Source organism: Neovison vison, chromosome 6 (assembly GCF_020171115.1).
Source record: "Neovison vison isolate M4711 chromosome 6, ASM_NN_V1, whole genome shotgun sequence".
NCBI lineage: Eukaryota > Metazoa > Chordata > Mammalia > Carnivora > Mustelidae > Neogale > Neogale vison.
The window spans coordinates 40,629,100-40,641,681 of NC_058096.1; the positions used below are offsets into that span (position 1 = coordinate 40,629,100).

At 33.9% G+C, this 12,582-nt stretch overlaps 1 protein-coding gene across 1 annotated transcript in view; it reads left to right on the forward strand.

Annotated features, from left to right (window-relative positions):
* The window catches only part of ZNF654 (zinc finger protein 654), an 81,999-nt gene extending 70,819 nt beyond the window's left edge, over nt 1-11,180 (forward strand). The window contains exons 7-9 of the mRNA XM_044251168.1: nt 1,395-1,536; nt 5,082-7,428; nt 8,021-11,180. Of these exons, the coding sequence (XP_044107103.1) occupies nt 1,395-1,536; nt 5,082-7,428; nt 8,021-8,028 (2,497 nt within the window). The 3' untranslated portion in view covers nt 8,029-11,180. The remainder of the gene's footprint in view (nt 1-1,394; nt 1,537-5,081; nt 7,429-8,020) is intronic.
* Nucleotides 11,181-12,582: the final 1,402 nt, after the last annotated feature.

Below are 12,582 nucleotides of genomic sequence, written 5' to 3' on the forward strand. Positions count from 1 at the left end.
CAAAATGAGAATAAACAGAGCACATTAACTAATTAACCTTGAAGAGTGCACAGGATTAAAATCCTATCCTTCTGACCCCAAAACCTATGTTTTTGTTGCTGTTAATAGTACGTGACATACGGAATACACTGAATGAAAGCATTTGAAAGTCCATTTATCAACCGCTGCAGAAGTCCATATGTAAGATTAGAGAAGCTAAGGTAGTAGCACTGAGAGAGCATGGAATGGTTGTGGACAAAAATATAATTGAAATACATAGGCTGTGGGAAATAAATAGATTAGAACCAAACAGGTTTGAGTAACGTTCAGTGTCATTGACTGACCTAGGAAAAGATAATCTATTTTGCGGGAGTATTATTTGTTCTTAGTGGATTCTGGTGATACACAGCAATTTAAATTGAAATACCCAGGCATGTAAATAGGGAGAGAAGCCAGAGCTAGACATTTGAGAGCAAGGTGTGAAAACTGGTGAGATTTTATGTATGCAAAAAAAGTGGGGTTGTGGACTGAAACTCGAGAACACCCACATTGCTAGAAGGAAATGGAAGTAGAATTTTGGTTTTGTCTTCTATGTTGCTTGCTATCATTTTCACTTTTGTGCTTTCTGTATTGTCTAAGTAGACAATGTGCACCTTCATGATAATAGTTAAGCTGTCCTTACTTAGATTTAATAGCTATATGTGTTGGGCTCAAAGTATACTACTCAGTAAATCACTTAAAAAAATTAATCAGTTATTTTAATACTCTTTAGAATATGATGCTTTATGTCACTTGATACATTTTAAAGAGTTATAATTTACTAGCGTATGATATCTAAATATATCAGTTATATCTTATGAATTCCTTTGTCCCAAACTCCTTCCTTGTCTATATAATAGTGGCCATATTTAGAAAAGAATCTATCTGTGAAATACTATAAACATAAAATTTCAGAGTCCAACCTACAATATTTTACAATTTAACCTATAGTACTTTGGGTATCTTCATAGATTGAAAATGAAAAATAATGAGCATTTCTTTGCAGAAAGTGTACAAAATTGATCTCTGAATTTACAAGTAGGTATTAAAGACCAAAGTTTATTTTTTTAAAGTAGTATCATTAATATTGGTACACAGGGATTAGAATTTATCATGTACTAGAGGTGCAGGTTTGTCAGCATATGAGGAGGATTCATTCCTTACCACTGTGTTCCAGTTTCTGATCTCTGTTTTCTTCTAGATTCTTCTAGTCCCACCCAGGCAGCAGAAGTAGCTTGGAGATTAACATAATACCCATTTACACCCACTTTGTATACACTCCAGCCAGGGTACTTAATAGAACTAGCAAAAGATCGCTAATATCTATATTTGAATAAACTGTGTTTTTGATATTTCTCTTTTTTTCTCATTTACAGGGAGTTGATTTTCATATGGAGTAAACTTCAGCTTAAGTCTAATCCTTCAAAACAAGTTTTTGTAGATCAATGCTACCAGCTTTTAAGAACAGCAACTAATGTGAGAGTCATATTTCCTTTCATGAAAATCATTAAAGATGAGGTAAATAGGATATATTTATCCCTTAATTTTAAATGAATTTTAAATGACGGTTCACCAAATCTTGAATCTTTTATGATAAAATTTATTTGAAGGGAAGGAGGATTTTAAGGCTACATTCTCCATGTATTACGTCTTTCCTTTCCCCCAACCTCAAACTTCCAACATGGTACTGAGGGTATACATAAGTAAAAATAACTGAAAAAAAGACAGAAAAACTGCCAGTTTGGTGTTACTTAAAATTTAATATGGGAACAACTGCTTCCATAAGAAGCTGTTCCCTCTTTTCTTAAATAAGTTTATCACTTTTAAAACTATCCTAAGTCCTGTTTGCAAACTCTTATTTGCAAATGAATTTTGTATAACCATAGGTAATACCTGCTCACTTTCACAGAAAAATACAGTTCATAGTTTTAAGTTTGGTGTTCAGATAAAAAGGAACAGTGAATTTTGAGGCATTTCTGAAACCTGACACATTTTTAGAGTATTTGTTTAAAGTAATAGTGAAACCCATTACCTGTTTTTAAAAATAGTCCTGAAGTAAGTTCTTCATGGTTCACTTAAAAGTGGGTACAGTTGTACATAAGATTCTTACATAAACATGAAATGGGATCCTGCAGATCTTTTAACTTTTTCCCCTCAAATATTAACAGAACTTTGAATACAAAGATAAGAAAGATAAAGCTTACCATACACTTCAGGTAGCTCCATTTAGCTGAATCTCTGTGTGGGTTACTTTTAAATATATAAGAGGCATCCATTAAAATAATATATTTAAAATTTTTTAATAGAATTTCGCATTTATCACATTATCATGTCACTCATTAGGTGTATGACCATGTAGTGATTATACCCCTCTGATATAAAGTTAGCAGCATTGTATTCAAAGTTTTATACATTTCCTATTTACTAACTGGATTCATAGCTTCATTATTAAATAGTAGAATGTCATTCAAATGCATTGTCAAAGTTAACCTCTATCCCCCTCAAAAAGGGGGAAAAAAAGTATGCTATAGAATCCTTTTCAACATTTGAAGTGCACCAGAATCACCTGTAAAACTTAAAAAAAAAAAAAAGTATCATACGTAATTTTTACATAGGATTCTGATTTGCACCACAAATTGAAAGATTGTTATAAAAAGTTCACAATATAGGTGAAGTTCATAGTTACCATAAAGCTTTCTTTTTTTCATGTCTAGTCAACCTGAGAATATAAGAGGAAAAATTCAAAGATGAAATAAATATTGAAATGTACTTAACTATACTAAAAACATCTCTACTCATGGAATAAATCATTTGTGTGCTCCAGTACTGTGTAAAGAGGCACAAACAATGATGTCTGAGTTCAGAAGAATGAGACATTACAGATGGCATATCTGAAAAGGCTTCACAGAGGAAGAGCTTTAAGCTGCGTTTTGAATGATTGAGAAGGGTAATACTAACATGTAGAGGATTTTGTAGTTTACAGAGCATTTCTGCCTCTTTGTATTACTTTTCTCACAACTCTCCATCGGCATTAATGTGGGGAGCTGTGTGGGAGATGAGGCTACTCAGACTGGAGGAAGGTGCGGAGTGGCGAGTGGTTGGTAGAAATCCTTAAGGGGCTTGCATGCTGCACTGAAAATGAGAACTTAACTCTATAAATATACTGGAATTGTTGAAGGATTTCTGGTAAGGAAGTAGTCTGTTGTTGTTTGTGATCTTAAAATTTTAGACTTGGGCAACTGGGTACATGATAATTCATGAGTTAAGACAGAAGATATAGATAGAACTTAGAAGATAAGGAATTTTGTTTTGAAGCAGACCAGAATTCCCTATATCTGGAAAATCTAGATGGAAATATCTGATTGTAACAGATAATCAGAAATAAGAAATCTGAATTCAGAAAAGGATTCCAAGGTGAAATGATGGATTTATAGGAGGAAGCCAAAGTCAGTATAACAGATCTGATCCCATTTACATTTGCATACTTTATTCAGAGGTCACTAAAAGCCAGCTTCTATGCTAATGATAGGAGAAGATAAAAAAAAACCAAGTTACTATTCCTGTGGTTTAAGAATTCAAGGGGCACCTGGGTGGCTCAGTGGGTTAAGCCACTGCCTTCGGCTCAGGTCATGATCTCAGGGTCCTGGGATCGAGTTCCGCATTGGGCTCTCTGCTCAGCAGGGAGCCTGCTTCTCTCTCTCTCTCTGCCTGCCTCTCCACCTACTTGTGATTTCTCTCTGTCAAATAAATAAATAAAATCTTTAAAAAAAAAAAAAAAGAATTCAAAGTCAGGGGGTAGGGGTATACACAGTTACAAAACAATTATGTATGTGCTTTTTATAAATAAGTATGTGCTTTTTAGAAATAATATTCTTAGTGGAAAGAAAAGGGTATGTTTAACTCTGTGGGGCCAGAATGAATGGGGAGAAAAACTTTTAAGAGTAAAACTGATTCTCAAAGAATGAACAGGAAATAGATAGGAATTTACTAGCTAGATAAAGTGGGATTATGATGTGCAAAATTAAGGTCTGCTTATAGAACTGAAGTAATTAAGTAGGGTTAGACAGCATGTAAGGGATGATGAAGACATGAGGCTGGTGGCAGGGTCGTGTTCCTCCCTGTCATCTATATTATACCAAATGCAGGCAGTTCTCACACACACTTTTAAAGTCATACTATTACTGTCTTTTTCTATTCACAGAAGTATTTATGTCATTCCAAATCTATTTATCATTTGAGTTGGCAATAAATTCAGGTGTAGTTATCTTTGAGTCATCAGTACAAGTTTCAAAGCTTGAATAATTTTCAGATCATTTTCAAGTAGGTTCATTATTCTGATTTTTATTAGATTTTCAAAGATTGTAATTGCCCTGTTCATGTGGGCCACGCTTTTCCTCTTATGTGGATAAATAATAATATTTAACAAGTAATCTTTTTAATGCAGACTTACAAGTTTCTATATTTAAAAAATATAGTTCTTTTTAACATTGACATGTTAAAATTGATAAATGGTTTAAATACATTTAATTCAGCCTTCTGCCTCAAAATATGAGATGGGTACCTAAAATAAATGGGACTGGATCTGTTATGAGGCATTTAGTATAATGGTTAGTAAGAATTGTCAAATTTGAAAATTAAATAAATTGGAAGCTAAAATGCTGTCTCTTCCAGATTATTCTCAAGTTTAAAAAGAAAGATTTTACTTAAATATTAAAAGTTGCACATTTGTAATACAGTGTTTATTCAGTTCTCATTTCAGAGTTGTATTTTATTTTATTTTTTTAAAAGATTTTATGTATGTATTTGTCAGAGAGAGGGAGCACAAACAGGGGGAGCTGCTGGCAGAGGGAGAAGCAGGCTACCTGCTGAGCAAGGAGCCCAATGTGGGACTCTTCCCAGGACCTTCAAAACATAACCTGAGCTAGAGGCAGACACTTAATTGACTGAGCCACCCAGATGTCCTAGAGAGTTGTAGTTTAAAAGGATAAAAGTATAACAGGTTTTTTTTTGTTTTGTTTTGTTTTGTTTTACAAAGGTACTTAGTAATATTTTTCCTTTTCTAGGTTGAAGAAGATGGCCTACAGATCTGTGTGGAAATATGCGGTTGTGCTCTACAACTAGATCTTCATGATGATCCCAAAACTAAATGTTTAATTTATAAAACAATTGCACATTTTTTGCCAAATGATTTGGAGATCCTCAGGATTTGTGCACTCTCAATATTTTTTCTTGAGCGCTCCTTGGAAGCTTATCGTACTGTTGAAGAGCTTTACAAACGTCCAGATGAGGAATATAATGAAGGCACAAGTAGTGTTCAAAATCGTGTTCGTTTTGAATTGCTTCCAATTTTGAAAAAGGGATTGTTTTTTGATCCCGAATTCTGGAACTTTGTAATGATTAAGAAAAACTGTGTAGCATTATTGAGTGATAAATCAGCAGTTAGATTTCTAAATGAAAGTACACTGGAAAACTCCATAGGTAATCTAAAGAAGGCAGTGGAACAGCAAGGTTTAGATGAAGGGCTGGACTTTCTTACAGACCAGAGCACTGGAGAGCTTGATCCTGATGATATACCTAGAGTGCAACCTAAGGGTCACATTAATACGAAGAGAAATCTTATGGCTCTTAATGTTTCCAAAGTAGATCACAATGTCCCAAGGCATCGGTGTATGTTATGTAACAAAGAATTTCTAGGTGGTCACATTGTAAGGCATGCCCAGGCTCATCAGAAAAAGGGCAGTTTTTCTTGCGTAATATGTGGTAGGAAATTTAGAAACAGAGGACTTATGCAGAAGCATTTAAAGAATCATGTTAAAAAAATACAAAGACAGCAAATTGCTGCAGCCCAACAAGAGGATCAGGAAATCCCTGCTTTGGAAGAAGTAAATTGTTCAGATACTTTCATTTCATTTGAAAATGGGAATTCTGGTAGTAAAGATTTGGAAATAGAGACAATTACTGCTTCCAGTGATGGAAACAAAGAAGTCATTCCTGCACATGTGGCTGAGTTCATTGAAATTCCCGTAAGTGTCTCGGAAGAGGTTATTGAAAACATGATTGAGAATGGAAGTCCTGAGACTTCTTTAAATAACGTCTCAGAGCCTTTGCCTGTATGTGAGGATGACTATGAGGAGGAAGAGGATGAAGAAGGTGATTACGAAGATGACGATTATGACCTGAATCAAGAAACTTCAGTACTCCATAAAATCAATGGAACTGTGTGCCATCCGAAAGACATATATGCTACAGATCCAGAAGGAAACTTTAAGTGCCCTGCTCTTGGTTGTGTCAGGATATTTAAAAGAATTGGCTTTCTAAATAAACATGCAAGGACTGTACATCCAACGGATTTAAATGTGCGGCAAACAGTAATGAAGTGGAGCAAAGGGAAATGCAAATTCTGTCAGAGGCAGTTTGAAGATTCTCAACATTTTATCGATCACCTTAATCGACACAGCTATCCAAATGTGTATTTTTGTTTGCATTTTAATTGCAATGAGTCATTTAAGTTGCCGGTCCAGCTTGCTCAGCACACAAAAAGTCATAGGATATTTCAAGCTCAGTGTAGTTTTCCAGAGTGCCATGAGCTTTTTGAAGATCTTCCTCTCCTATATGAACATGAGGCTCAGCATTATTTAAGTAAAACACCAGAATCATCTGCACAACCAAGTGAAACAATTCTTTGGGATGTTCTTACAGACTCAAATCCTAATCATCAGGAAAAAGACTCATCTAGTAATGAGAAACAAACTATTAGTCTGCCAGTTTCTACTAGCAAATCAAGGAAAGATTCCACAGAACCAAAGACATGTACAGAAAGTATGGAAAAGAAAACAGATGGTTTAGTTCAGAATGGAAATGAACATTCTGATGACACTGTTTCTGATATAAGCTTGACAGACCAAAAGATGCCTGACAGAGAGCCAAATTCTGAAAATAATTGTAGTATTAGTGATTTAGTCAATGGACACAGTGGAATAGAGCAGACACCTTTAGTTTCGTCAGATCCTGCTTTGAAAATGGATACAAATAGAATCAGGACAGAAAACGGTTCCATTTTACCCAGTGTCGTACCACAAGAACATAATACCCCGCCAGTATCTCAGGCACCTTCCAAACCAAATCTGACGAGTGAACACACTTCATATGGCTTAATTTTAACAAAGCCGTATGTCAGACCACTGCCTCCCAGTTACCTTGATGAACGGTACCTTAGTATGCCAAAACGCAGAAAATTTCTGACTGATAGAGTAGATGCCTGTTCTGATCAAGATAACGTCTGTAAAAAATCCGTGAAAAGATTAAGATGTGGCAAATGCCTGACCACCTACTGTAATGCAGAAGCACTTGAGGCTCACCTTGCACAAAAGAAATGTCAGACACTCTTTGGATTTGATTCAGATGATGAAAGTAAGTCTTCTGTCTTCTCAATAGATCTATCTGTAGAAATAGAAAATGCCATAGATCTTTATGAGGTTAAGAAGTTAACATTTGTATTGCACAGATGATAAAGCACCACCCCATACATTATTTCTTTTAATTCATACAGACACTGTTAGGTGATGTTACTAATCCTGTTTTATAGATCAGGCAACTGACATTTCACAAGTTAAGTAATTTGCATAGGTATAGTCTATGAACTTGTAGATGTCAGAACTTGAACACAGTTTTTCATACTTCTTGATCATATGCATTCACTGTGTCTAAGGCATTTCTTCAATCCTAGTTTCATGTGATAAAAGTTTTAGAAACAGAGTAATTGTAATGGACATCTTTTCATTTGCATGCCAGAATATAAACCAAGTGAAGTTGAGCTGCTTTACAGAAACAGATGTGAAAAAGAACCAGAAAATAATTGAAAGACAAAACTGAGCAAAACAAGATCTTGCCTTTCTACTATTATTAGTATTTTTTTGAATGAGTAAGAACATAAAGAGAAATCTGACTTAGAATTCCAGTTGAACTATAAAATTTGAATTAACAGAAATGTTCTGTTTTACAGGTGCCTGATAAAAATGTTTCAGAAAGATCTGTCGATCAAGCAGTAGTGTGAAAAAAGCACTGCAAGAAATTGCATCATCAGTTTGCTATTTTCCTGATGGCCTTAATTTTCAAGCGGTCTTGGATTACTAAAGATAAAGACAAAAGCACATTTTCTAGAATGAACTCAGAGAGGAGATGTGCTGGTTTAGACTCCAAAAGGGTTATTACAAAACTCCCAAAGTACCAGTTATCCAGAAAACCACATTTTTTAAAAAAGTTGATGACTATTATTGCACCATGTTCGGTTTCACTTATATGAGAAACGTGTTCAGGCAACTAGTCAGAAAGAAATACCAGCTATGGCCTTACAGAAAGGGAAAAGTTAATCCATTATTAAAAAAGAAGGGGGGAGGGGTTGGTTTACAATAAACAACTTAAAAGTATTCTACAAATGAGATTTGTTTTCTTGTCATACATAATCAGATTATGTCCTCCCTTTTCAAACAGGGTTTAAAGAACTATTGCTATTTGGTTTATTATAATTTAGAAAATGATACATGAAAATAAAACTTGATTCACCGCCATGCTATCCATAGAAGATTGTAACTTATTTCCAAGTTGGTTGATCATACAGAACAGAGTTCAGTGAATGTTATGCCAGCATTGAAAATTAAAAAAAAAAAAAAGAAAGAAACAAAACACTTTGCTAATAAACTCTTAATAGAACCTTCCACTTTCCATTTTTGTAGTATCAGTGAATTGTTTTTAAAGGCAGCAGTGTCAGTTAAATAGAAAAAGTACCATCAGTAACTCTGGGGAGAGCTGGGAGGAATCTAAGACCACAAAGGCTATCTAATTGAAGGAAAACACTGAATTGCAAATAACTCAATGTGAATAATGGTATAAGCACACTGGGATATTTCTATTTGTATATAGAGTAGTGTTATTAGGACATTGCTTGATGATTCATAGTAAGGTCCTTTTAGACATTAATGTGAGTTATCTAAGTACAGTCCTATCAAAATAACTGGCTGTAAAAAAAAAATATGTCAGCTAAAATCAGGTCAAGAATTCATTGGTTTTATTCAGTTAGGAGAGTTAATTCTAAAATAAGCCATACTACTCATGCTTTCTTAATTTATTAGTGATGAATTTGGTCCGAATAGTAATTTTTATATGTAAAAGGAAATATTTACACAAAAATTTGCACAGCAGGAACACAGTTAAGATATATTAATGCTTTTATTTTCCTTGATGACCAGTAATTTTCCTAAGGAAGATTTTAACTTACTAGGCAATGAATTGTTAAAACACAAAATGTTTTTTAAAATACCCACTCAGATGTGTTCCACTTGTACATTCTCTAGAAGAGGAAGCTTAAAAAGACCCTTCTTTTACCTGTTAGTGTGTTAATCTATAGCAGGGATAAAATGAACAAAAATGCAAAGGCAGATTCTTAAAAAATGGAGCTACTAATGCACCATGGTCAACCACATATTCCAGTTTTTCCAACTCATATATTTTTGTTCAAAGCAGATAATCTTATTGGATTCTACTATTACAAATTTTTGGATATTAAACTTCTTGAATGAAGTCACTAAGGAAGGGGATATTTTTTTCAACATAGCATCCCAACTTTATTAAATTGGGATTTCCAGGTCGTGAAAGATCTCAAAAAAAAAAAAAAAGCCCAATTTTATTATTTATTCATTCACTACTATGCAATTGATAGTCACGAGTCCATTTCAATCAAATTAAGGTTTTTGTTCTGTGTGTGTAGCCTACATTAGGCTGTGGAATTTACATTTAAATAACAGATAAGTAAACACAACTCAATCAGATTTTTTAATCCTTTAGGGTCAGTTCAAAGGAGGAAAAAAAAAAAAAAAAACAAAAAACACTTTCTGTACTTCCTGATCCTGAAAATACAATACTTGAGTTCTATTCAGTTCAGTATAAAATTCATCATGTAATAAAGAGTTTGTTTGGAAACTAGTTCATTTGGACCATGAAGTTTTTTTGAAATATAATTTCTGCTTTGTACATTTTCCAGAAGTGTAAAATTTACATCTTAATATTTTATCACATTTTTTAACTTTTTATTTTTTATAAGTTGTATCTGTTGACAAATCCGTGCTGCAAATTAGTTTCATTCATTCTGGAGTTCATACCAAGATGTTTTAAACATATTCCACTTGTTAATTTTGTCTTTAATTTGAGTATTTAGTTCTACGTTGGTGTTGCTAAGGGAAAACTGTTTTTGAAACACTTAGATCAAATCGGTTTATACATAATTAAATCAAGGAATGTTTTACAAAAATCTATTTGGCCATGCTGTTCTAAATCTCTTTATATACTTATCAAATAATTGCTATTGAAAGTATGTGTACATTTCATTATTTATGTCTTATAAAGCATAAACTTAAATCGTTTTGCTTTTGTGGGGTGCATAAACTTCCAACAGTTCTGATTTGGGATTTAGAAGAAAAGGAAGCTTTCTTATTCCTCAGATTCTTCTCTTTTACTTTCTATTCCTTCTATTTTGAGGATATGCTTATCTTACATGGACCAAGTTTCAATCATTTTTTTTAATAAAAATTTCCTTCAAATCATTAACTATAAACTTTCTGCTGTTTCAGTAAGGTCAACAAAAGAGCAAATCTGAATTTTTGCCGCTCAGATATTACAGAAAAGCGGGATCTTCGTGGACAAGGACACTGGTACTTTGGGCTTTAGCCATATTCATTTTTTTAAACCATCGATTATATAATGAGTAGGTAACTTAAAACATTGAACTTGTGATTCTTTTCAAATCACAGTTGAAGGTTCAGCCGTACTCCTTTCATGTTTGGTTTAAACTGTTGTATGGATGAAAAAACCTAAAAGGGATGATAGTGTTTATCTTTTAATTTATTTGGTACTGTAAAAACACCTTTTCAGAATGCCTAAATGCTGCATATGCATTTTGGAATTGTTAATATGTGAAAGATATTACAGATTCAGCAAGAAAGGAAATTTGTGCTTCCTTGTTGAATATTAAATTATTTTACTTTGCATTTTATAAGTACAAATTAAAACTGAGCCATTGAACTGCAATAATACAACAATAGCGTCTCATTTCAAGAAATTTTTTGTACTGTACATAGACTTGTTCAATAAAACATTGTCCTTGTTGGTAATGAAGTGTTCAGTTTTATGTAGCATACTGCTTCAAAAGAAATTAGGCTTAAAGTATGCAGTAAATAAGAAAATATCTATTATGTCCCATAAGAATAAATTATTTCAGTTCATACTACCATACACAGATGATTTTCAAAAAATTTTTAAAATAGAAACATCAAGAAGCTTACATAAAACATTTTAGACATTATTTTAACTAATGTCCACATGCAGGAATTAAAAGTTGACAATGCTGGCTATTAACGTTTTTGTTAATAACCAAACTTGCAGGGTACCCTCTGCAAACTTAGTAGGTACATAAATATCAGAATTCTCTAAGTGAAAGATAGTGCACAGATTTATCTGTGTTGGTAAATCAAAGATGAAGTGCATCGGTGGAACTCAAAACAGAGAAGTCACTTTGAAACAAGGAGTGAATATTGATGAAAATCACTTCCTAAAAACATTTCAGTGGGAAAATGTATAAACCAATTAATCTGTACTTTAAAGTGAGGTCTTGGGCATTGAGGGCTCCTATTTTTTTGGTTGAGAAACAAAGGAAAACCCCGTACACCCTTTGCTATAACTTGAAACTAGAAAAAAATGAGGGCTTAAGTAGAAAAAGACTGGATAGGATTTGTTTGATAGGATGATAGCAGAGCAAATGAAAGGATGGTGCTATATCCAGTGATTTGCACATATTGCAAACATGCTTTGAAAAACACTGCAAAAGTTACTGAAGCATTCTAGAGCTGAGATCTGAAATTCTCAGTCTATGCTTTTGGTCATACGATTTTAGACTATTAAATGTATTGAGGTATTTAGATAAAAGTATTAGAGTTAGTCTAGACTTTTCATTTTTCTTTTCTGAGATACGAGGAATTCTGGAAAGTAATTGAATACTACTAAGTATGCTTCCAAGATAAACGAGGTTGCTTTTCAGACCTTAATATAAATTCCATACCAGTTTGAAGAATCAACTAATAAAAGGTCAGAAGTTTTGGCTCTATATGAAGATGTCAAATGGAGCAGCAATCCAATACTACATGGAATTAAAGTGGGAGAGCTTAATGCCTTATTTATGAGTGCTACACCCTGGAGAAGAAATGTCTCCTGTTTTACTAAGTTATTACATAATAGCTAATTTATTTATGTTACCCCTAATTGTTAAAAGACACGAACACTGTGTTTTAAAACCAAGGCTCAAAAACAAGTAACTTGACTTAAGTCACACAGGAGAGGTGGGATTGAAAAATCGGATGTGCGGGCGCCTGGGTGGCTCAGTGGGTTAAGGCCTCTGCTTTCAGCTCAGGTCATGATCCCAGAGTCCTGGGATCGAGCCCCACATCAGGCTCGCTGTTCAGCGGGGAGCCTGCTTCCCCCCACCCCGCCTGTCTCTCTGCCTACTTGTGATCTCTCTCT